At 43.9% G+C, this 26,517-nt stretch overlaps 1 protein-coding gene across 9 annotated transcripts in view; it reads right to left on the bottom strand.

The window, feature by feature from the left end:
• The window catches only part of LDB2 (LIM domain binding 2), a 454,166-nt gene that overhangs the window by 50,606 nt on the left and 377,043 nt on the right, over positions 1–26,517 (bottom strand). For all 9 annotated transcript variants that reach the window (XM_065914353.1, XM_065914344.1, XM_065914346.1 and 6 more), the window contains exon 5: positions 25,685–25,768. In XM_065914353.1, the coding sequence (XP_065770425.1) occupies positions 25,685–25,768 (84 nt within the window). The remainder of the gene's footprint in view (positions 1–25,684; positions 25,769–26,517) is intronic.

Raw genomic sequence — 26,517 nt, 5'->3', positions numbered from 1 at the left:
AAGCATATGAAAGCTTGAATTCCACCTTCCCTGCTCACCCCTGTAATCCCAGCACCCCACACCATGCCCGGCACCTAGCAAGCATCCTAAACATTTGCTACCAGAGTCGATGAATGCTCGGCACATAATAAGTGATCAGGATATTCTGGTCATTAATGCTAAGCTTGGTGAGAGCAGCAACACACCTTCATTCTTGTAATCTCCAGGCTTTGGAATACAGTGAGAATAAGAGATTATCTTGTACATTATCAAAGGTAATGACTATTCTTTTGACTTCATCTAATAATCAGCAGTTTAAGTATATCAAAGGTATTTTTCTCTATCATAAAACCATAGACAATAAAGACTGTTTATACACACAGTCATTGCCACAGCTAGAAATTGCCTAAAGCCACTGGGAAATTAATAAGGAAATAATAGTTTTCAGAGGGGTGAAAGACCTCTAATAAGAAAAAGCTAAGGGAACACATGTAGTTAAAAGTTGAATCAACTGTATGTAAATATAGTCATAGAAAGCATGGTTATAACTACTTTTTAAAAAATGAGGCAGTCCCCTTACCAATTTATAGCTATGCCTAATGAAGTAAGCATGCCTGATACTTTTAAGAAAGAAGAAATAACATAAGAATATTCCTTAGACTCAGATTGGGGGGAAGGCAAGTTCTAGAGTTTTCTAGAAAACTCTACATCTAGAAAAACCAAAGTTAACCTTTATTAAATAGATTTTTAAAAAGTAACTCTATGTGCTAATATTATCATATCCAGAGATTATTCCAGAGAGTCACATTAAAACTATGAAAACACTTCCTTTTCTTAAAGAATTTACAGAATTTTCATGAGTAGACAAATCTCCCTCAGGATTCCAGGCATTGGTTTCTACATGTACCTCTGAACATTACAGTATTTTTGTATTAAAAACCTCTATGTCATGTTTTAAGAGGCTCTTTGGGTGTACGTACTGAGTTACAAACCACAGTGTTATTAAAAACATTTAAAAACATCTGCTCAGAGAGTTTAAAACAGCACAACAGAAAGACTAGAAGGCAGTCACAACACTTTGGACCCGATCTTGCGAAGGATGAAACCAAGTATCTCCTTAAGGACAGACACCTATGTATTCCCTGAGGACCCTGAGTCAGTGACGTTCTTTTGGAAGCTCTCCAGATTTCTTCCTCCTAGGATTCACAGAATCCCTGACAGAGAATCTCGGTGGGTAGCAAAATGGACCGAATGCTCAATGGGTGAAATGGTCCAAGAAATAACATCTGTGAGTGTTAGGGCTTTGGCTTCAGGCTTCTTCCCTGTTTCTTCCTGGGCTTCATCCTTCACAGTGATCTTCAAGGTTGTAATTGCCAGGTAGATGTTCAGAAGACTCCCAGCTTATATTTAAACCTTTTTGACAATCTACCTGTCTCAAATACCTTCTAATTCAACACATCAAAAAACAAACATGCAAACAAAAGACCAGCTCAGTGACTCTGCACTCAACACCCTCCCTCCACAACCACCCTATACAAAATCTTCGTCCAGTCCCTTCTCAGTAAAGGTGTCCAGCCCCCAGCCTGCTTTGATAACCAGAGAGAGAATGGATACCTCTTCTCCCTCACACCTTTTATCCAATCTAATCACTAACTTTTCTTTCCTCAGATCTTTCAGATGCACTCATTTCTCTGTGTTCTTCACCTTCAACAGCTTTGCACTGATTTAGGGTAAACTTTTGAACATCATAGGGGTGCAGCTCATGTCTCCAGCCTCAGGTTGAACCATGTTCTCTGTTTGGCTGTTTGGGTTTCAGCCACATTCAAATTTTTTAGTCCCCCAAAATATCACTATATAAAAGCCCCCTGCTCATACCGGGTCTTAATTCATTTTGGGAGAGTTTGCCCTCCATCCCCCATCTACCTCCAACCTTCGTGACTTTTACTTTCTCTCTTCTGACATGTGCTTTTCTTTCCTAGACCTTACTTACTGTGATTATAATTTTACATTCATGAGTTTTATTCATTCAATGTGTATCATTCCCATATGTTAAATTGTACTGACCTCAGGACCAACTAAATAGACCAATCACCTAGAACAAATTAAAAAATTTATCAGGACACTCCCCCTCCAAAAAAAAAAAGCCCCAAGCCCAGATTTTTTCACAGGGGAATTTGTCCAAGGTAGTTTCATAGAGAACTTCTGCAAAAGCTTTCACAGACAAGTAACCTCAGTGCCACTTACATATTCCTGGAAAAAGAAGAAAAGAAAAAAGAGAAATATTTCCAAAACATTTATGAGGCCAGGTTACCAACAAGCCTCGGTACTGAGAAGAAACATCATCAAAGGAGAACTTTAGTTGCATTTTTTAAAGACTCATGCGGAAACTGTAAATAAATATTAACAAATGGAACCTGTGACACACCAAAAGTATTTGTCCCAAGTAGAATTTGCTCCAAGGATAAAATGATAATTTACTAAGAAACTTATCAAGGTAAAATAGGTTTGCACACAGAAGAATTGCCCTGAATCCACTCTCAGCTCTGCCAGTTATTGCTTGTTCAATCTTATTCAAGCTATTTAACCTCTGTAACTGTGAGTTTTGTTTTGTTTATTTGCTTTAGAGTGAAAGTACTAATAATATTGACTTCTAGGCTGGGTAAGGATTAAGTGAGTTGCTACATGTAGAGATCTTAGAATACTACTTTGGATAACAACTACACCAAGTAAGCACCAATTACTTTTATTAAAATATCTAATCACAATAAAAAAAAGAGAAAAATAATATCATCTCCTTGGACACTGTAAATACATGAGATAAAACTCAATGTCCATCTGTTTCTTTAAAGAGCGCTTAATAAAATAAGAATAGATTAAAAAAAATAAGAATAGATAGATCTTACTCTAACATGAGAAATACGTCTATCTCAAATCATAAGCCATCATCCTGCTTAATGAAAAAAATCTATAAGCATTCACATTAAAGTTAGACACAAGATAAGGATGTCAATTATCCTATTATTTAAAACTTTTCTGATGGTACTAGCCAATATAATTAGAAAAAAGAAGAAAAGAAAATATAAAAATTGGACAAGGCTTTGTAAAATCACCATAATCTGCAAATGAGATAACTTAGCTGGAACATCCACTCAAGAAGACAAACTGAAAAAAAGCTCCTAAAACTATTAAGAATGATGCCTAGGAATAAAACCAATATATATAACTCAATAACATTTATAAATACAGTGAAAACAGACTATAAAATAAATGAAAAGATCATATTTATGATAATGAACCAAAACCAGATGAAGATGCAAAGTTATCAAGAGATGTAAAATAAAATAAATGTCTATATCTATATACAAAATACAAATATATGTGCACATACATGCAAAAACAACCTCTCAACACTTTACCAGGGGGCACAAAAAGGACCTTAATATTGGAAAGGCTATCCAAAATTATCGATAGAAAGACAAAAGGTCATAATGAAAGCAATTTCTCCAATGTTAATTTAATTAACTCCAACGTAAATTTAGTTTCCCTCTAGTCAAAGCTATGGTTTTCCAGTAGCCATGTATGGATGTACGAGTTGGATTATAAAGAAAGCTGAGCACTGAAGAATTGATGCTTTTGAACTGTGATGTTGGAGAAGACTCTTGAGAGTCCCTTGAACTGCAAGGAGATCCAACCAGTCCATCCTAAAGGAGATCAGTCCTGGTTGTTCATTGGAAGGGCTGATGCTGAAGCTGAAACTCCAATACTTTGGCCACCTGATGCGAAGAACTAACTCATTGGAAAAGACTCTGATGCCAAGAAAGATTGAAAGCAGGAGGAGAAGGGAACAAAAGAGGATGGGATAGTTGGATGGCATCACAGACTCAATGGACATGAGTTTGAGTAAACTCTGGGAGTTGGTGATTGACAGGGAGGCCTGGCGTGCTGCAGTCCATGGGGTCGCAAAAAGTCAGACACGACTGAGCGACTGAACTGAACTGAAATTTAGTTTCTCCAATGTATATTTAACAGCATTCCAATAAAATACAAATAAATTTATTTTTAATTTGATAGTCTAATTCTTGACCTGTATGTAGGTCAAGAAACAATAGATAGAAACAGACATGGGAACAATGGACTGGTTCAAAATTGGCAAAGCAGTACATCAATGTTGTATATTATCACCCTGCTTATTTAACTTATATGCAATGTACATTATGTGAAATGCTAGGCTGGATGAAACAGAAGTTGGAATCAAGACTGCTGGGAGAAATATCAACAACCTCAGATGCCACTTCTCTTATGGCCGAAAGCAAAGAGGAACACTTTCTAACACCATACACAAAGATAAACTCAAAATGGATTAAAGATCTAAATGTAAGACCAGAAACTATAAAACTCCTAGAGGAGAACATAGGCAAAACACTCTCTGACATAAATCACAGCAGGATCCTCTATGACCCACCTCCCAGAATATTGGAAATAAAAGCAAAAATAAACAAATGGGACCTAATTAAACTTAAAAGCTTTTTGCACAACAAAGGAAACTATAAGCAAGGTGAAAAGACAGCCTTCAGAATGGGAGAAAATAATAGCAAATGAGGAAACAGACAAAGGATTAATCTCAAAAATATACAAGCAACTCCTGCAGCTCAATTCCAGAAAAATAAATGACCCAATCAAAAAATAGGCCAAAGAACTAAACAGACATTTCTCCAAAGAAGACATACAGATGGCTAACAAACACATGAAAAGATGCTCAACATCACTCATTATCAGAGAAATGCAAATCAAAACCACAATGAGGTACCATTACACGCCAGTCAGGATGACTGCTATCCAAAAGTCTACAAGCAATAAATGCGGAGAGGGTGTGGAGAAAAGGGAAACCTCTTACACTGTTGGTGGGAATGCAAACTAGTACAGCCGCTATGAAGAACAGTGTGGCGATTTCTTAAAAAACTGGAAATAGAACTGCCATATGACCCAGCAATCCCACTTCTGGGCATACACACTGAGGAAACCAGATCTGAAAGAGACACATGCACCCCAGTGTTCATCACAGCACTGTTTATAATAGCCAGGACATGGAAGCAACCTAGATGCCCATCAGCAGACGAATGGATAAGGAAGCTGTGGTACATATACACCATGGAATATTACTCAGCCATTAAAAAGAATTCATTTGAATCTCTTCTAATGAGGTGGATGAAACTGGAGCCCATTATACAGAGTGAAGTAAGCCAGAAAGATAAAGACCAATACAGTATACTAACGCATATATATGAAATCTAGAAAGATGTAATGATAACCCTATATGCAAAACAGAAAAAGAGACACAAATGTACAGAACAGACTTTTGGACTCTGGGAGAAGGAGAGGGTGGGATGTTTCGAGAGAACAGCATTGAAACATGTATATTATCTCGGGTGAAACAGATCACCAGCCCAGGCTGGATGCATGAGACAAGTGCTTGGGCCTGGTGCACTGGGAAGACCCAGAGGGATCAGGTGGAGAGGGAGGTGGGAGGGGGGATCAGGATGGGGAATACATGTAAATCCATGGCTGATTCATGTCAGTGTATGGCAAAAACCACTACAATATTGTAATTAGCCTCCAACTAATAAAAATAAATGGAAAAAAAAAGAATCTATTAATGAAGGTGAAAGAGGAGAATGAAAAAGCTGGTTTAAAAACTCAACGTTCAGAGAACTAAGATCATGGCATCTGGTCCCAACACTTCATGGCAAATAGATGAGGAGACAGTGGAAATGGTGACAGATTATTTTCTTGGGCTCCAAAATTACTGCGGATGGTGACTGCAGCCATGAAATTAAAAGACACTTGCTCCTTGGAAGAGAAGCTATGACCAACCTAGAGAGCATATTAAAAAGAAGTCAATCCTAAAAGAAATCAACCCTGAATATTCAATGGAAAGACTCATCCTGAAACTGAAGCTCCGATACTTTGGCCACATGGTTCGAAGAGCCGACTCACTGGAAAAGACCTTGATGCTGGGAAGGATTGAAGGCAGGAGGAGAAGGGGAAGACAGAGGATGAGATGCTTGGAAGACAGCAACAACACAATGGACATGAGTTTGAGCAAACTCCAGGAGATGGTGAAAGACAGGGAGGCCTGGCGTGCTGTAGTCCATGGGGTCACAAGGAGTTGGATACGACTGAGTGGCTGAACAACAACAAATATATTTTTAAAGTTTAGATGAAAAAAATAAAAACTAAGAATTTTATAAAGAAGAATAATGATATGATCTTAATTCTACTAGATGCTAAAGTATATCGTAATGAAAAGGTAATTTTTACAGCTTGCTTTTGGGGGAGTTCCTGGTGATCCAGGGATTAAGACTCTGCTTTCACCGCAGGGGGTGAATTTCGATCCCTAGTGGGAGAATTAAGACTCCACATGCCCTGTTGCACAGCTTAAATAAATGAATAAATGTGGTTCGGGATAAAGAAGATAAAGACAGGTTAACAGAACAGAAATTAGAGTTCATAAGTAGGCTCAAATAGTTAGGGAAAACAAGAAAATGCCAAATTGAAATTTCAAATCAGTGGAGAAAATATGCATTAACTAATAAAGAGTGTTTAGACAACTGTCTAATTAAATAGGATCTTCAGTCCAGATGGTAAAGAAATCTGCCTACAGTACAGGATACCCAGGTTTAATGCCTGGGTCAGTAAGATCCCTTGGAAAAGGGAATGGCTACCCATTCCAGTATTCTTGCCTGGAGAACTCCAAGAACAGAGGAGCCTGGTGGGCTACAGTCCATGGAGTCGAAGAGTCAGACATGACTGAGTGATTAACACTTTCACTTTCACGTTTTATATCCCCCAAATTCCATGTGGATCAATTATTAAAACATGAAAAAGTCCCCCAAATGTTAAAAGTGGCATTAGAAAGCATAGAATATATTTTAATTATTACTAGCTCAGAGGACTAATGCTAAATATGAAACACAAAACAAAAGACAGAGGGGAAATACTGCTTCATGTGACACATCAAAAAACATTTGGATAAAATAACTATAGAAAATTTTAAAAATCCCCAAAACTTCTAATGTAATTTCAATTATATCATAAAAGAGTGCATGCTTCTTTAAATTATAAGAAAAGAACAAGCCAAAAGAAAAATGGCTAAATTTTATGAACAAATAATTCACAAGAAAGGAAATACAAATGGCTCTTAAGTATATGAGAAGATAATAAATCTCTCTTGTAATAAGAGAAAGGCATATTACAATGAAAATGAGATACCATTTTTCATCTACAATATTGGAACATAGAAAAATTTGATAACCTTTAGTTGTTGAAAAGTGTGGAAAATAGTCATTTTATGTGCTGCTGGGGAAATGGGAACTTGGTACAACCTCTATGTTGAACAGCTTGACAATATCTATCAAAATTGCAGTGTATGTGTCTTTTGACCTGGAAATTTTACTTCCAGGAATTTCTTCTATGAATTTAGTCTTTTAGTTGCTCTTGAGTAAAATCAAATACGAGAAGACATTTGCACATCATTGTTAATAGAAAAAGATTAGAAAGAACCCAAATGTCCATCAACAAAGTACTTGCAAAATAAATTATATCTCTGGAGTGATACACCTCTTTAGAATATATCTCTGCTGCTTTTATAAACAGGATCACTGCTCAGCTCTTAAAACAGTATGAACATTATATCACCATTTGTGCATACACGCATGTGTGTGTCTGTGTGTGTTTATAATAGTATATTAAAGTATATGCAGAGAATATTCCAGGAAGAAAATGCAAGAAACTAACAATGTTGGCTGCCTCTAGGGAGGTGAACTGAGAGGTTGAAACTAGGTGTAAAAGGTGTATATTTAAAAAATGTTTTCACATTTTTTTTTGTATTTATTTATTTTTTTTTATTTTTCAGTGGGTTTTGTCATACATTGATGTGTTTTGCAATATATATGAATACATTGTCTATTCAAAATATAAATAATTAAGCTTTAATGAGGTAATGAGGGCTAGTTGAAAGACCTACAATGCCTGACGCAGGGTCACCAGGCAATAATTGCCTGTTACATTTGCTATTATTATGTTAAATAGCAATTGGAAGATGATGGTGGAAAATGGAAAAATCAGGGAGTCAAGTGATTGTCAGTCTTGGATATGGGCTGCCCTGTCCCTAAGTATTAGAATGAATCATATGAAGTAGCCAATATTTAATAGTATTTGACCTGCGAAAATAGCAATTTCATATAATTCAACCCCAAATTACTTTATTCGTTGTAAACTAGACTGTAGGTGATCATGAAAATCATGGTGACCATTACTTCAATTATTCCTCACCATTGAAACTTGACTGGCTTCCAATTCAGAGGGTGAGAATTCAGACAGTGAGTTAGAATAATGGGAATACTGAACTACATGGATATAATTTGGTTCCTGAATTTTGAATTGGATAAGGAAGAATTTGTTCAAACTTTTTCTTTTTCAAAACTCATTGATTCCTGAATTAAGGTAACAAGTTTGGACATTGAGGGTTTGGATAGTCAGTGAGGGGTACCTGTTTTGCAGAAGAACCTCGCAGCTTTCAAAGCATTTTAGCATAAGTGACCTCATATATTTCTTAATCTATAGAGGTGTTATCCCAATGCCCATCCCATTTAACAAAAGGGGAACTGTTTCTGCTTTCAATTGCAAGCCACTGCTAACTAATGCAACACAACTGGTGTTGAGGGATTTGACAAAAGACTAGACCTACTGCTATGACAGGGCGCCTGTTCGATGGTGAAGACTACAGGTCACATCTCTTCAAAGCAAACGTTTGTCCTTCCTGCCTTCCATCTGTTAGTGAGAGATCAAAAGTCCCGAAGCTCTGAAGGTACATGCCACTGGTGGTAACAGCACGGATGGCCCAGTTGTGTCTGACTCTTTGTGGCCCTACAGACTGGAGCCTGCGAGTCCTCTGTCTATGGAATTCTCCAGGCAAAAACACTGGTGTGGGTTGCCATTCCCTTCTCCAGGGGATCTTCCCGACCCAGGGAAGCTGGGTCTCCTGCCTTGCAGGCAGATTCTGTACCAGCTGAGCCACCGGGGAAGCCCAAAGGGAAGAGTAACAGCACTGGTCAGGGTGGCTACCCTTTTGCATGTTTGTAAATCCTGTTAATCAACCTCAAGAGAACTCTCATTTTTCTACCTAAGTTTCCCCCTCATGGTAAAACCATTCAAGAATATGATAGGTGACTGCAACCTCCTTCTGTAGGTAAAACATAGGCAAAATCCCAAAGGGACATCGAAAATGGAAGAAGGAAGACAACTGCTTTGATCAGTTCCTAAGGCTACAGACATTTATTCTACAAAAGCCACATTGCGAAGCTTCTGGAGTTGAGGCTGCTCTTGTGCCAAAAGTTTCCATAATGATCTAAGGCCGTACTGAACCCAAAAGGGGTCAGTTCATCCCTCCCAAATCTTGGGAACAGGCAAGAAGAGAGGAGGGGGAAATGAGCTGCCTTCTCAGGTAGACTCCCAGTCTTATGCTATGACTGACCTAGGAAAAGTTTTAAGGAAATCAGAAGCAACATATATGAGATTCTCATGAGCACAGAAAAATTCAGTATCAAATAGGGAATCTGCTGGCTAGAGACCACAGTAGACCCAGGTATACAACAGGTGCTCAGGAAACATTTGTAGACTGAATGGGACCTGAGTAAACCCAGGTATACTACATGTGCTCAGTAAACACTTATAGACTGAATGGGACCAGAGTAGACCCAGGTATACAACAGGTGCTCAGGAAACATTTGTAGACTGAATGGGACCTGAGTAAACCCAGGTATACTACATGTGCTCAGTAAACACTTATAGACTAAATGGGACCAGAGTAGACCCAGGTATACAACAGGGACTCAGTAAATGTTTGTGAATTGAATGGATGTGAATGAGTCTTGAAAATGGGGAATCAAGACAAAAAGCAAACCATAAACCATCCTATGCTAATAAGCTGGTAGACTTGGGCCAACCTGGAATCTCTTGAGTGTAGTTTCCCCATTTCTAGCATAGATTCTTTAACATTTTGCTTACTGTACGTGTTAATATTTCTACTCTGTGCTCCTCCTTTTTAGAAGGCCTGAGTAGAAGTCCTCAGAAGTCGCGCTCATCTCCTGTGTTTTATGGATGAGGCGCATTCATCAGATAAAGTTAATGACACCCTCCCCTCCCGTCCCGACAGGATAGCTTTAATTGCAAAGAAGAACATAGATCCTTAGAGGAAATGCTGCAGGCGCTCAGTCTGTAGTGTCAAGGATGGTCAACAGCCTTCACACAAGCGTCCTTGATATTCCCAGGCAGTGCTTGGATTTGGGATTTTATAAACGGCTTGCTCTTTAAAACTTCCAGCTGATCAAGGAGCACAACCAAGTTGAGGAGACTTAAAATCACTGGCTCTCTATTCAGGGGCGAAGAGACAAGATAGTCGCTCTCAAAACACCTGCATTTGAGTGACAGGTGTGAGAGGGGGGCAAACAACAGAAAGGTGAAGCTGACGATTAGGCGGAGAACTCAACTGATGAAAACTGCCACGAGGAAAAGAAGCCGGGTAAAGAGGCAACGGAAAATAACTAGGGCGGGGAGTCCTCTTTAGATTGGCTGACCAGGTGAGGCCTTTGGGAGGAGGAAACAAGTCCTGAGACCTGACTAGTAAGGATAAGGGAAAGTGTTAGCTGCTCAGTCATATCCAACTCTTTGAGACCCCCTGGGTTGCAGCCTGCCAGGCTCCCCTATCCATGGAATTCTCTAGGCAAGAATACTGGAGTGGGTAGCCATTCCCTTCTCTGGGGGAATCTTCCCAATTCAGGGATCAAACCCAGGTCTCCTGCATTGCAGGCAGATTCTTTACCATCTGAGTCCCCAAGCAAGCCCATGCAAAAATCTGGTTGAAATATCCCAGGCAGTGGGGTTGATGATGATGACAATGATGACAATGGTATTTACTGAGGACTTATTACATTCCAGGCTTTATTCTAAGCACTCATATCATTTTACTCAACATTCTTGATGACTCACTGAGGTAAGGGACTATTATCATCCCCATTTTCTTGATGGGAAAATCGAGGCTCAGAAAGGACAGAGAGTTGCCTGTGGTTCTATAGCTACACAAATGACCTGAAAGAGCAAGTTAGAGCCCCTGCTATGTGGGGAGGAACTCAAGAGGCTGGAAAAGCAAAAGTCAGGCCAGGGCACTGGAGCCAGCTCTGAGATGAACTTGGGGAGGTCAAACCCTGTAGGGCCTTGCAGGCCAGTGTCTGCTCTATGAAAGTGTTTGCCATCCATGGCATCTGTTGACAATTATCCACTGACAGTCTGGCAAAACAGCCTGGACATCTCAGTGGAAATGGCTGACTTAATCTTCAACTCAGCTTGTGTTAGGAGGTGACATTTCTGTAGCATGAGAGTGGGCGGGGTACCAGGTCCACACCAGATCCCACCAAGCCTGGCAGTTTACCCACTGAATAACCTTAGATGAGCCCCAGAACTGGACGAGTCTCAGCTTCTTCTGGAAAATGAGGCCAGGCACACCCACCTCCCAAACCAGTTGTGAGGATTAAATAAAACCAGAGAGAGAAGGACGAAAAAGTCAAAGTGTTAGTCACTCAGTCGTGTCCGATTCTTTGAGACCGCATGGACTGTAGCCCGCCAGGCTCCTCTGTCCATAGAAAAATTCTCCAGGCAAGAATACTGGAGTGAGTAGCCGTCCCCTTCTCCAGGGGATCTTCCCAACTCAGGGATCAAACCACGGTCTCCAGCACTGCAGGCAGATTCTCTACCATCTGAGCCACCAGGGCAAGTTTCTGTCTAGCGCCCATTGTAGGTACTCAACAATCCTAGTTCTCTGCCTTCGCTTTCTCGTTAATTATGGTACACACCCTCCATCCGTTCCCAAGGTGCTGATGACGATCAGGACTGGAGGGCTTAACCTCACCTGCCTTCCCTCCTCTCCACATGCTTGTTTGTTACCGACCTACTCTGCTCCGCGAACTCTGCTGGGGACAGACAATGCCCCTGCAGCCTATCAATGACAATAACTGCTCTCTCTAAGGAATGGGGATTTTCTGTGGGCAGAGACACGGTGCCCATGCCAAGCTGGAGAACAACAGAGACCAGGCATGGAGAAGGGTCTCGAGCCTCAGGGCTGAGCAGTGGAACCTGCCCCTCTTCATATGCAGGCCACTTCCCTGGATGTGGTGTGTGCTCAGTCGCTTAGTCGTGTCTGACTCTTCGCGACCCCCACGACTGTAGCCCGCCAGGCTCCTCTGTCCGTGGGATTCTCCCAGCAAGAACACTGGGGTGGGTACCCATGCCCTCTTCCAGGGGATCTTCCCGACCCAGGGATCGAACCCACATCTCCTGCATTGGCAAAGGGGTTCTTTACCACTGAGCCACCTGGGAAGCTGGCCTGACTGTGCTCTTAAATTAAAATAAATTCAAACAGCTCTTCTCTGGCCACCTGCCCTGTATTTTCCTGACATATTTGTGACCCATTCTAGACAATTAGAAGCTGAAACTCCAATACTTTGGCCACCTGATGTGAAGAACTGACTCACTGGGAAAGATCCTGATGCTGGGAGGGATTGAGGGCAGGAGGAGAAGGGGACGACAGAGGATGAGATGGTTGGATGGCATCACCGACTCAATGGACAAGAGTTTGAGTAAACTCTGGGAGTTGGTGATGGACAGGGAGGCCTGGCATGCTGGTGTCCATGGGGTCGAAAAGAGTTGGACACGACTGAGCGACTGAACTGACTGACAGACAATTAGGAAGGCTTTTTTTCAGGACCAGGAACTCTGGGCTCCACCCTGCATTTCACTTTGCAATCCCTCATCCATTTCCGCCTAGAATCTCACTGCCCACCTTCTCATCTCTCCTGATTTTTGGTGTCTTGTTAAATGATAATTTCTTTCTTTTTCTCTAGTACCTGAGACTGGGAAATTATTTTCTTTAATCCCAGCCCTATTTGTGCCTTTAAGGCCAAGAATTACAGAAGCATGTATGGCTCTAAAATGGTTTTCAGTTATGACTGCTCATAGAGTTAAAATACTCTATGTGTGTGTGTGTGTGTGTTTTCCTTTAATGTCTGGTAGCCATTTCGTTATATCCCTGTTTTCTGGACACTGAGCTATCTCTATGTTATGATTATTTTACCTCTTTAAGAGTGAACTGCTTTAATCCCCTGATCATGCAGTCACGTGAGCTACTTTTCCATCTCCAAACGCAATTAAAAGTGCCCTTCGGGTGTTCCAAGTTTTAATCATTCTATGTGTGCAGCATTCCTGTGCTCAGAAGGCCTTTCTCGGCCTCCTCTCAGATGGAGCTTTTCTCTAAGGAGGAGAAGGTGGAGCAGCGGAAAGTCAGAATGAGGGGGGAGGGCTTGGTTTCAGAGGCCAGGCCCCTCAGTCTTAAGGCACCGTCTCTCCTGCCGGGACCAGCAGGCCATCCCCAGCAGCAGTGGGTGGAGTGGGCTGCAGGCTTGGGGCCGAGCCAGGAAGCGTTGCCGCCAGGACCAGCTTAGCAACCTTAGGCACGTACTGACTTTCATCTGTATAACGTGGATAATAACTGCTGTCTCATCCTTTTGCTGAGAGCACAGAGAAGTTCCTGCCTCACCAACGGTGTTATCATGGTGCTGACGGTGATGAATGGTCTCTGAATCCACGTCTGACGCTCTAAGCCAGTGCTCGTCCAGCTGTGGGTCACGTGCCCTTGACTAGTGACCACACGCTCCGTGATTCGGACAACACCCGCACCCCTTCGTAGCCTGTGGGTCCACCGCATGAACTTGGATGTCCTGGAGATGTCCAACTGCTGTAGTAATTTTAAGGCTTTTAATTCTCGTTTTCTGAACTTCTCGCAAACTGATAATGAACTGCAAGCCTGCGGTGATCCATGCCTTAGGCTGTGAGCCGCTGGAGGGTCTGTACCATGCAGGTGGTGTAGGGAGCCCAGGAGATTTGCTGGGATGGTTCCCCCCACCATACCCCCACACTTCAGTGCTTAGGAAGCCTGTGCTGCTGGTCTGCCCACGAGAACGGTGAACAGTCTGCCCAGGTGCCAGCCCATCACCATGGTGACCGCCATAGTTCATCCTGTTCCACCCTCAGGTTTGGCTTGGCACGTAGACAGGACTGGGGGTTGGATTGCCATCCTTTCTGGTGCCATAAAACCAAGGAAAACATCCTGGTTGGCAGTCACGCCTCACAAAGCAGCAACAACAACAGAAACTTCTGGCAGGATTCCAGAGGGCTGACTCCTGCCTCAGTCACTCTCCCTCCAAAAGGCCACTTGATGTCATTCAGTTGAGGGTCATTTTCCAGGGCAAACTGCCTAGTTCTTCCAGGCACTGGACGATACTCCTTTGGTATCAGTACAAGGTACATGCAGGGACCAGTGTTCTTTAGGGCCTAACAATCACAACAAAAATCTTCATTCACTTGGGAAATTAAAGGTACAGGGTCAGAAAACATTAACTCTGAAAACTCAATGCTTTCAAGGCCAGTTGAGGACACTGTGTTTTTGAAGGGATAGACTTCTTTAACAACAACAAAAAGGTTATAAATTACATCAAAAACACCCAGTGATGATGGTGATACGTTTGTAATAACATTTCTATTAAAAAGGGAGTTCCAAATATTTGGCGCGTGCCTCAGACTCTCTCCTGCTCCCATTCTTGGCAGCTGTCATTTGCAAATCCCTTCTCTCTTTTTTTCCCCTATCATCTGGTTTCAGAATGTCAGTGTAGAATTCAAGGCCATGACCAATGTTCAGGAGATGATAAATGGAGTGGGAGTTATTTGGCTTCTTGGTGTAGTCATTTCGAGTAACATGCGCTCTTCACATGCATTATCGTTTTAACCCTCGCCTGCAGTGTGATTCTTGCTGTTCACAGTGAGTAATCACCCACACGTGAGAAAATCGGAGATCTGAGAAATTAAGGCGGTCAATCAACAGTGACCTTGGAGTCCTGACCCACTGCTCTGGACAACACAGGAGGGGACCAGGGCTTGTTATCCTCCTTCTGTATGCTGTGTGCATGAGCGATCAGTCACCTTAGTCATGTCTGACTCTCTGCAACCCCATGGATTATAGACCGCCAGGCTCCTCTGCCCATGGGATGCTCCAGGCAAGGATACTGGAGTGGGTTGCCATGCCCACTTCCTCCAGGGTATCTTCCTAACCCAGGGATGGAACCCACATCTCCTGTGTCTGCCATATTGCAGGTGGATTCTTTACTTACCAAGACACCTGTGTCAGGCTCTTATAATTTGTAACTCATTTAATCTTATAAATCATAATTTGTGCCAACCTGTGAGACATTATTCTTCCTGATTTTCAGATGAAGAGAGTGGGGTTCAGAGAATTTTAAACTTGTTCAAGACTGATAAAGGTCATAAGGGGGCTAGGATCTGAACCCACATTGCTCTGAATCTGAAGCACATCTGTTTTACTTACTACATGGCCGCAACAGTTCAGACTCCGCAGAGACCACCACTGAGAGCAAGATATGGCTAGGGCATTTACAGGAATGGTATTAATGACAGCAACAGCTTGCACACGACTCGTTTTCAACATTTAGAGAAGTGATTAAATTACCCTACACTGGTATTTGCAGCTATTATAAATGGTTAATATGATGGCTATGTAGAAATAGGCAAAAGTGTTTACCAAATAGCATTAAGAAATCTTATGTGTACTGATTACATTTATGCAGAAATTATGCATACAGATGGATAAAGAGTAAGACCCACCAAGAAAATAGCTTTTGGCTGGGATACAGGACAATAAGAGGCTTTCGCATTATTAGCTGCTCAGTCATGTCCAACTCTCTGTGACCCCATGGACTGTAGCCTGCCAGGCTCCTCTGTCCATGGCATTCTCCAGGCAAGAATACTGGAGTGTGAGCCATTCTCTTCTCCAGGGGATTTTCCTGACCCAGGGATCGAACCCGAGTCCTCTGCACTGCAGGCGGATTCTTAACCATTTGAGCCCCCAGAAAAGCCCAAGACATTTTAAAGCTGCATTAAACAAAATGCTTAAAGAAGTGTGTGTGTTCAGGCATCAGGAAAAGCTGGCCAAAGAAAATAGGCAAAAATAATCACCCACTAAGAAACGTGTCCTCAAGAAATTAAAGAAGATATTTCCACAATGATGGGATGGCCATAATGGCCCTTAGGGCAAAAAGTAAATACTGACTCTGAGTGGTTTTAGAGTAAAAGTTTGACATTGGGAAGTCTGAGGATTTTAAGCGGAGACTTTGTTCACTAGAGTGATCCAGAGATCCCATGACATGCTCCTTTCATTTCCTCAATGCATTCAACTCTGCTGCTTTTTAGATTTCATGGTGAAGTTCTAGGTAACGACTTTGAAAGTGAACCACACATTGTTTTTTAGATGCTGTAGGGCAAGTGAATTCATCTCAGTTCTATTAGTTCTTGTGTGTATATGTCATTCAAAATCTAGCCTTCCATTCACCAAACTCCCATCCACCAATCATCCATTCAAGAGGCATTTGCTGGGTGCCTACCAGTTTCCCAGGTGGCTCAGACAGTAAAGAATCCCCCTGCAATGCAGGAGACCCGGGTTCGATCCCTGGGTCAGGAAGATCCCCTGGAAAACAGAATGGATACCCACTCCAGTATTCTTGCCTGGAGAAGTCCATGGATAGAGGAGACTGGTGGGCTACGGTCCATGGGGTCGCAAAGAGTCGGACACGACTGAGCGGATCATTTATCGTGATCTAGCGCTTGTGAGGCAGGTCCTAGAAATACAAGACAGCCAACTTGCCCTCGGGTTCCTCCGAGTCTCACACAGGAAACATGGAGAGACTAAATAGTGGAGACAAACAGGCGCGTGGAGAGACGATTCCTACCGGGGATCTGCCGAGAGCTAAGCCGCATATCAGGCGTGCAGGACCCAGGGTCATGGGGGAGGGGCAGGTACCCCACTGGGAGTCAGAGAGAGATGCTCAGAGGAGGTGATGGACAGTGGTCCTGAAGGACGAGGAGAAGCTAGGCGGGGGAAATCGGATGGAAGGGAAGGGTAGGAACCGCGGTCCAGGCAGCGAGCCACACTGTGCCAAGGCGTGTAGGCAAAAGAGCATGGCCAGTTTGGGGACGGGCAGGTGGTCTGTGTGGCCACAGGACGACACATGAAGTGGGGAAGGGAGGTGGGCCAAGGCTGGGAGGCGCAAAGGCCCCAGTGGAGGGCTTTGCGAGCCGAGGTCAGGAGCAGAGCACTTGATGAGTGCACTAGAAACTGTACATGAATGCAGCTTAAGTCATCTGCTGAGACCGACACGGGCGGGTATTAGAGGAACATTCTGGGATGATCTGAGGTCCCCAGCTGAGGCTAGACAGGGTGAACCGTGAACAGACCCACCTATCACCGTGTCTTCAACTCCTTACAAGAGCGGATGTGCCTTATCCATCCTCATCAACACCCCACCTCGTTCCTTCTGTGCCAGGGGCCTAGTAGATGCCACTCAAAATGTCTCTAGGCTAGATGATTGACTTAAAATTTAAACACAAAGTCAAACTACCCCACATCGTCAAGGGATAAAGCGGTGTTATCCTGCGGTATCCAGTGGGCAGAGACTGTCTGCTCCTACTGTTGAAGCAGATGAGTGAAAACGGCACATCCCACTTATGGCCAAGGCAGAAATTCGCGGGGGTTTCCTTTAAATGCTTATGGACAGGGTTTCTGCATTACCAACCCTCATTCTTTTTATGGGATAGGAAATGAAACAGATGTCAGTTATTTCAGTTTCAATTTTAAAGTCTTATCTTTAGAGCTATTTAAAGAAAATAAATCCTCCACACAGTAAACATTCACATATAAGAACTGCATATAAGAAATCTGAGACGGTGGCAATTTCAAACCCTGAGTTAGAAAGGGTTTTCACTTTGATGAAATGGAAATAAAGAAGGATCAGACTTCTGGGTGTTCTGACCAACTGGAGCTCTTCTCATAAGCTCTGAATACAGGGGAATCTGATGAATGACTTGATCCCATCAAGAAGAAAGGACCAGAGACCCTACGAGAGCATGCTTACAAAGAGAAGGGAGCTCCACATGAATGTATCTCATCCGAAATCAGTTAAGGGGGTATTACATCCCATTTCCCACATAGGGAAGCAGGCTCAGAAAGGTCAAGTAACTTTTCCAGGGTTACATAGCTAGCAAGTGGCAGTCCTCAATATATACTCTTGTCTGTCTGACTCTTAAGTCGAAGTTAAACAAGCTTAAAATTAACATTCCAGTTACGTGAAGTCATCTTGTTGGTAAATGCCCTGATTCTGGAAAAGATTGCAGGCAGGAGGGGAAGGGGGCAACAGAGGATGAGATGGTGGATGGCATCACTGATGACATGAACTTGAGCAAACTCCGGGAGATAGTGGAGGACAGGGAGACCTGATGGCGTGCTGCAGTCCATGGGGTCTCAAAGAGTCGGACACGACTTAGCGACTGAACAAGTGAAACTGCCTAGAATTCATCCATACCCCCAGTTTTCTCCATCCTTCTCTGATGTTACTCTTGGATGGGACCACCTACTAATCTTTCAGAATCAATTCAAGAGCCAGTTCCTCCTTGGAGACTTGGCCTCCCAACCCCACCGACTAACAACTTCTCTGTTCCTTGTGCCTGGAGTCAGACTGTGGGTTCTAATCCCTTCTTGGCCACTCACCGGCCCTGCGACCTTGGGGGAGTACCTCCCTAAGCCTCAGTTTCCTCACCTGCAAAATAGGGCCAACAAGAGTCCCATAAAGTTGTTGTGAGTATTAAAAAAATAAAATAGAACAACTCCTTGCCCAGAGCACAGCAGCATGCCTGGCATGCGGAAAGCACTCAGGGATGTTAGCTAGCATTTTGTGCATTGCCGTAACCAGGCAGATGTCTCTCCCAGCAGAGTATTTTTTCTTTCTCCCCTGCTAGACAGTGATCTCCTTAAGGGTGACGGATACGTGGTGTCTCACAGATGCTTGTGGGATGAACCATGAATAATGGCCGAAGGAGGATCTGGCGGCGGGGGTTACCCTCCCCAGAACGCACTGATTAAGGGACGTCATCATCCCCATGAGAGTAAATTCCTCCGCCTCCAGGAGACGGTGGACACGTTCGAGAAACACACCACCCCGTTTCCGGGACTCCTAACAACCGTTCACTCTGCAGGCCCGTTCCCAGCCCGGCCGCAGCCAGGAGAACTACCCCAGGGACACGAGGTCAGCAAGCCCTGGCCTCCCGGAGGTCAGCAGCGGTCAGCGTCCAGGGGAAGCGAGGCTGCACGCGGTCGGGACGCCATCCCTGCTCCGCCACCTCCAGCCTCCGCTCTGCTCCGCGGGCACCAGCGGGCCGGCCAGCGTGCCCCCGGGCACTGCTCCCCTCCGGCCTTGACGTGTTGGAGGTGGTCAAGGGAACGCAGGCAACCTGACAACTCCAATTAAAGGACAACAAGTGGTCTGTGGCCACTTCAAAAGCATCAGGTCAACAGAGTCCCCAGCAGCGAGCTGCCAGCTGCTCCAGCGACATCATCGTGTTCACGTCTCCCGAGCTGGGCCGTGTGCTTCGCCAGCTCCTTCCTCTAACTGGGGGAGCCGCCTCCTTGTAACCCCTCCCACAGGCCAGAGATTGGGAATTTCAGGCAAAGCTGGGTGATGATAACTGCTTACCTCCTGTATTACTTAATTTTGGTTCCTGAAAGACAAAGCTTATTGAAATTTCAGATGTCTGAGCTATTTAAAAATCTCTATCCCTCCCTTCCAAAGCAGGGTGCATTGATGTTTAAAATTCTTCCTCTGATTTAGAAGGCCCTGGATGAGTATTTGCCCAGATAAAATGTCTGACTTCTTCTTCCAGATGCTGGGCGTGGCTAGTCTGTTGAATTCCTGGCTAAGTCTGTTGAAACAAGTCTTCAGGTGACCTTCTGAGGCTGGAGCCAAAAGTCCATTTCCTCAGAAGGATGGGAGAACTTTTAAAGTAGTTTTTATAAATAAAATTATTTTCTTTCTTTTCCTTTTTTTTTGGCTGCTCAGCTTGTGCAATCTAATTCCTTGACCAGGGATTGAGCCTGTGTGGTTTGCATTGAAGTGTGAAGTCATAACCACTCTGGACTACCAAGGAAATCCCAATAAATGTATTTTCTTACTGCTCAACTGTTTTGCAGGTATTAGGTGATAAGAAAATGTTAGATCTTGGTTCTAAAATTAAGAAATAAGCTTTGTTTTTCATTCTTAGTGACTGCTGACCAGGACAGGTCTTGTCATGGAAGCCCATGTACACTGGTTTTGGGCTCTGAGTGTGAGATTCTGCTCAGCCATGACCTGCCAAGTGGTCCTCAGCTGCCCAGAGTGATTGTGGATGGGAGGTTGGCTTCTATGCTGACTACCTTCCCACCGAGATGCATGGGTCCCTCCCTGGGCTCTTCTCACGGGCCTTGCACACCCCTCCAAACCAGCACACCTCTCCCTGCCAGCTTTGCCCACCAGCCCATGACCACCACCCTAGGAAGGAGGCCACAGCTCCATGATGGAGGGCCGTCACCTGGCACGCTGCCAGGAAGATAGAGGGGGCTCAGATCGTCTCCTGAACCAATCAGTAGGTGAACAAGGGGTCAGGTGAGTGGAGGCAAGAGAGGCAAATGGCCACTGAACTGGGATGCATGAGCCTGGGAAGTCAAGTAGTGTTCAGAGGACTCTGAGTGAGAGAAGAAAGCCAGACTCCATGTTGCTCCAAGGAGTTCCAGGCTGGGGAACAAAGATGGACGTGTAACAGGCGCCCAATAAACTGTGACAGCAAACACTAACTGGGCACTTTCTGGTCCAGACCTTGGGCTAAACCCTTTGTGTGGGTTCTCTCTCTTAATCCTAACCTGGGGCTTCCCAGGCGGCTCTGTGGTGAAGAATTCACCCGCAGTGCAGGAGAGGCCAGAGACATGGGTTCGATCCCTGAGTTGGGAAGATCCCCTGGAGGAAGAAATGGCAACCCACTCCCGTATTCTTGCCTGGGAAGTCCCATGGACAGAGGAACCTGGTGGCCTACAGTCCATGAGGTCGCAAAGAGCTGGACATGACTTAGCAACTAAATAACAACAATAAATCCTCACATTAAACCCTACAGGGAGCTGACGCAACTTTTGGTGAAGGAGATTAAGGATCCAGTGAGAAACACTGACTCCTCTGTCAAGGTAGGAAAGACACGATCCAATTCCCATCAATATCATCATTCTATGAGACAGTGCTGTTTGCAGCAACGTGGATGGACCTGGAGAGTGTCATACCACGTGAAGCAGGTCAGACAGACAAACTAAATATCAGAGACTGTACTTATCTGTGGAATCTAAAAAAAAAAATGATGCAAATGAACTTACTTACAAAACAGAAACAGGTTCACAGACACAGAACACAAACCTACAATTACCAAAAGGGGAAGGGGGTAGGTTTGAGGTGAACAGACCCACACTACAGTATATAAAATAGGTAAACAACAAGAACCTATTGCATAGTACACAGAACTACAGTCAATATCTTGCAATAACCTAGAATGGAAAAGAATCTGAAAAAGAATATATATATATATGCATATACTATATATATATATATATATTTATGAATCACTTAGCTATACACTTGAAACTAACACAAATTTTAAATCAACTATATGTCATTACAAAAATAATTTTAAAATCATCATTCTACATTCTTACCAGAAAGGCAGTGTTTGCCATGGAGCACATAGGTGCTAGAGTTCAAGTTCGGATTCTGTCATTTGAGGGCATAAAGCCAGGTGACCGATTTTATTAACACCCCTGGGGCCAGCTCCCTTATCGGAAAGGCACTGTTGCACATGGACCATTGTGGAGTCCAGTCACATCAGGGCAGCCTGCAGTACTTCACTTTAGGTGGTAGCCTTGGAAACTCGACTCTCTGTTGCCCCAAACCGTACATGGTTCCCTGTGTCATTATCAGCAGAGGGCTTGGTGCCATTCCCTCTCTGCTGGTTTGATGCCCTTACTCTTTGCACGCTGGAATCAAAAGACTGCAGACATGGGGACCAGTGAACCTTGCTGATCCCGTGGTGAAGGTCACCATTTTACTGGTGACGACAGAGGAGCGGGGCGGGTGGGGCACATAGGGAGGAGGGAAATCCAGCATTTATCGCTTTGTGTTAAATGCAGCTGAAATATTTAATAGTCTGTTCAAGAGCTCAGCAGAGATCGAGCGACCGAATCTAGGATGGACGCCAAAGTCCCAGATTCCTCGGAGGTGTCAGCTGAGGACATGTAGCGTGGGACTTCTCTATCTGCCTAAGGAGAGGCATCATTAGATGGATCAAACAAAATCTCTCCCGGCCCCTGACAAGACGCAGTGCTGGGCGGTGTGGGGCCGCCTTCTGAATTCCTGTGGCTGGAACAGCACTGAAGACCCCCATGTCCTACCCGCGCTGTGCCAGCAGCCCTTACGGGAGCCAGTGCTGAACGCAGAGCCTGGAGGTTGGGAAAACACAGCCTCATCTCTCCTGCTGAGAGCGCTTTCCTCGGACCCAGCCTCCTGCGCAGACCCTGGTTTCCCTCTGAGCAGGAACCGGGGGTCGTTTAGTGGAGAGCAACCTGGCTCATGGCATCCAAGACGGCAGGCGTGTTGGCGTGAGGTGGCGGGGAGTGAGGCTGATTCTGGGTCTTGCCACAACGACTGGATTTGGTTCTGGTGCATCTAAACCAAATGGAAGAAGACTCTTCTTCCTTTACTCAGGATGGAGACCCTGCTATCCTCATGTTTAATCATTTCGGGCGTTCCTGGCCCCGGTAGCCCGGCCAGCCAGTTGCTCCAAGATCTGGCTCCCACCTAATTCTCTCTCCCTCTTCTCCTCTGCCTCGCCTTTCACATCTCAGCATCACCAAACTGCTCGGCATTCCAGTCCCTAAGCTGTGCTCCTTCCGCTCCCTCTGATGGAGAAGGCCTTCCCCCTCCTTCCTCTGGCTTTTCCTTATTCATTCTTTCACACTACTCAGGCATCACCTCCTCCATGAAGCCTTCTCTGGTTGATTCACCTGAGATGTCTATCTTATGCTCCCATAACTCAGTCTGGAAACTTGTATCATGATATTCACCCTTTTCATATACAATGATCTCTCTTTATAGACCTCTCTTTATAAACCCTCATAGGGGAGGGTTTCTTCATAACAGGTGCCATGACTTTCATCTTTGAATCTTCAGTATCTAGTTCAGCGTCCATCACATTGCAATGAGGGCACAATTTGGAAACATTTGTGAAAATCATTATTCATTTACAGAAGAGAAAGTCCTGCCAAAGCATTTCAACATGTCAAAGTATGCAACCGTGATTGAACTTAGAGGACTGCAAATTCAAAATAAGATTCATAAACCTGCCCTTAAGGATAAAGAAACAATAGTATATTATTTTCTAACCATTGAATTTGATGATGTCAACCATTTTACTATATTTGAGCTGAATAGATTCTACAGCACTGCTGTTTTCCTTCCTGTTTAATTGCATTTTTAAAAGCTTAAATGTGAATTTACTATGAATCTGATTCTTTCCACCTCTCAGAATCAACTGCCAAATAAATGAACATGTTCCAATGCTTTCATCTAATAGTAAACATAAATTTTCAAGTAGATTAAAAAGGAAAAGAAACAATGGCATACACAGTCTGATGGGGTGGGCCCCGGAGAAGCAGGGCGATGTGGAAGCCAGCGACTCAGAGGCAAAGGGATGTGGACCATGGCCACTGCCTTCGTGTTGGTTCTGGAAGGCAATGCTCACTTTATGAAGGAAACCACATCCTCCACTTGCAACGTGGTGACTGCCACCCCACACTGAAATCCAGCGTTGACATATATACACTGTGCATGTGTGTGTGTGCCGAGTCGCTTCAGCTGTATTCCAACTCCGTGCAACCCCATGGACTGCAGCCCGCCGGGCTCCTCTGTCCATGGGATTCTCCAGGCAAGAACACTGGGGTGGGCTGCCATGCTCTCGTCCGGGGACCACACATACTCCACCCCGTGTAAAGCAGACAGTTAGTGGCCACCTATGGTACAGCACTGCGGTGCTCAGTGATGACCTAGAGGGGTCGGGGTGGGTGGGAGGGAGCTCAGGAAGGAGGGGATATGCACACACAGCTGATTCACTTTGTTGTATAGCAGAAACCAACACAACATTATAAAGCGATTATACTCCGATCAAAAAGTGAATTTACAAACATAAAAACACTGATTTATAAAATGAGTATAGCACATTTAAAAAAGAAACAGTGTGATGTTTGTTACCCTGTTAGACCAACTATGGAGGCTGAATTATGGGGGTAGAGAGTTTTGCCAAACATTTAATTTTTTTAATAAAAATTCGCTTTATATCTAAACCAGAAAATCTATTGCATGTCACACACAGAGTCCCCAACAAGCCTTAGAAATAAATGTCTGTGTTCCAGCACTGAGTGAGTTTCTTCAGGGGACCCTCTCTGGAAGGCACCCTGAGCCTCCTCAGGAGTGACCAGTGTCTGGATGCAGACACAGAGACTATGAACTCAGCAGTCTCTGAGTCTCTGATGGCAACGTGAGAGCAACAGAAGGGACACAGTGCCAAAGCATTTGATGGGAGAGACATTGTCAGCCTTTGGATAATTTTTTCTGGGAGTCATCCAAACAGAGAGAAGATGCTCAACCAGGACAGAGTCTAGGTTCAATGCTTTTTGTTAATTAAATCCAATCGTCCATTGATCACACACACACACACACACACACACACACACACACACACACAGAGTGGTTTAAGACATATACACTGTGCTGCTATTCACAATTTCCAAGGCTTGGGTGCAACCTAAATGTCTATCAGTAGATGAGTGGATACATAAGATGTGGTACATATATACGTGGAATATTGCTCAGCAATAGAAAAGAATGAAATAACATCATTCGCAGCAACATGGATGGATATAGAGATCATCATACTAAGTATGTTAGAGGAAGAAAGACAAATACTTCTTAGAATAGAAGTGATATCACATACATCTGGAATCTAAGATAAGACACAAATGAACTTATTTACAAAAGAGACTGACAGCTATAGAGAGCAGACTCGGGATTGCCAAGGCGGAGGCGATGGGAGAGATGAACTGGGAGTTTCCGATTAGCAGATGCAAACTACCATACACGGAATGGATAAACGACAAATTCCGACTGCATAGCACAGGGAACTATATCAATATCCTGTGATAACTGTAATGGGAAAGAATACAAAAGAGAATGTATATAGATGTATAACTGAATCACTTTGCTGTACAGTAGAAATTAACACAACATTGTAAATTAACTATACTTGAATAAGATACATTTTAAAAAGACATATGTATTGTGCTATATTACCTCATTTTAATTCCTTCAGTTCAGTTCAGTTCAGTCGCTCACTCGTGTCTGACTCTTTGCGACCTCATGAATCGCAGCACGCAGGCCTCCCTGTCCATCACCAACTCCTGGAGTTTACTCAAATTCATGTCCATCAAGTCGGTGATGCCATCCAACCATCTCATCCTCTGTTGTCCCCTTCTCCTCCTGCCCCCGATCCCTCCCAGCATCCTCGGTTCAAGATATGCTTAAATCTCTAAAACACTTTTCAAACTCAGTGGGAAATATCCTCAGCCCATTGGTCTTACCCTGAGGTAGTTGAGGGTGAAATTTGTCAGCCCCATCCTGGTGATGTTTTTGGACAGTTGATCCAAGACCTGAGGATCTTGTGCCTAAATAGGAAAAAAAAATCAAATATTTTATTCCCACAAGATGGCATCAAGGAAGTCCTGATTGTGCTACTGCTGCTAAGACATGCGCCTTGGCAGTTTTTCTCAGAGAGTAGGTTGCTGGAGGTAACTTATTTTACATTTTGAAGATACTTGCATACAGTGCTCAAGGTCACCTTTGCATCACTGGTGCAAGGCTCACTGGCAGGGAGAACCGAACTGAGTCTGATGGGAGAAAGGACTCTATTTCCTCCGTGAGAAGCCCCGTGTCTTCCAGAGGAGCGTCATGAAGCCCGGTCAGGACACCCCCAGGTCCCTGGCACCCTCTCAACCCTGAGGGGAGGTGAGGTCTGGGTTTGGCAGAACCAGGCTTTAGGGCTTCCCAGGTGGCGCTAGCGGTAAAGAAGCTGCCTGCCAATGCTAATGCAAAAGATGTAAGAGACCTGGGTTTGATCCCTGGGTGGGGAAGATCCCCTGGAGAAGGAAAGGGAAACCCACTCCAGTACTCTTGCCTGAAAAGTACCGTGGACAGAGGAGCCTGGTGGGCTACAGCCCATGGGGTTGCAAAGAGTTGGACACGACTGAAGTGACTTAGCATACACGTACACGTTTTAGGACTGGCCTTTGCTGTGTGTTATGATAATAGTTTTTTAAAAAGATCTTCAAATTTTTTTATTCTAGTCTCTATTAATTATCTACTGATGTTATTTGTGGGGGGGGGGACACATTTTTATTTATTTTGATTTTGATTT

The sequence above is a fragment of the Muntiacus reevesi genome, chromosome 22, assembly GCF_963930625.1.
Source record: "Muntiacus reevesi chromosome 22, mMunRee1.1, whole genome shotgun sequence".
NCBI classification, from domain to species: Eukaryota; Metazoa; Chordata; class Mammalia; order Artiodactyla; family Cervidae; genus Muntiacus; species Muntiacus reevesi.
The sequence above is the reverse complement of the archived record's forward strand: the minus strand, read 5'-3'. Positions and strand labels throughout refer to the sequence as shown.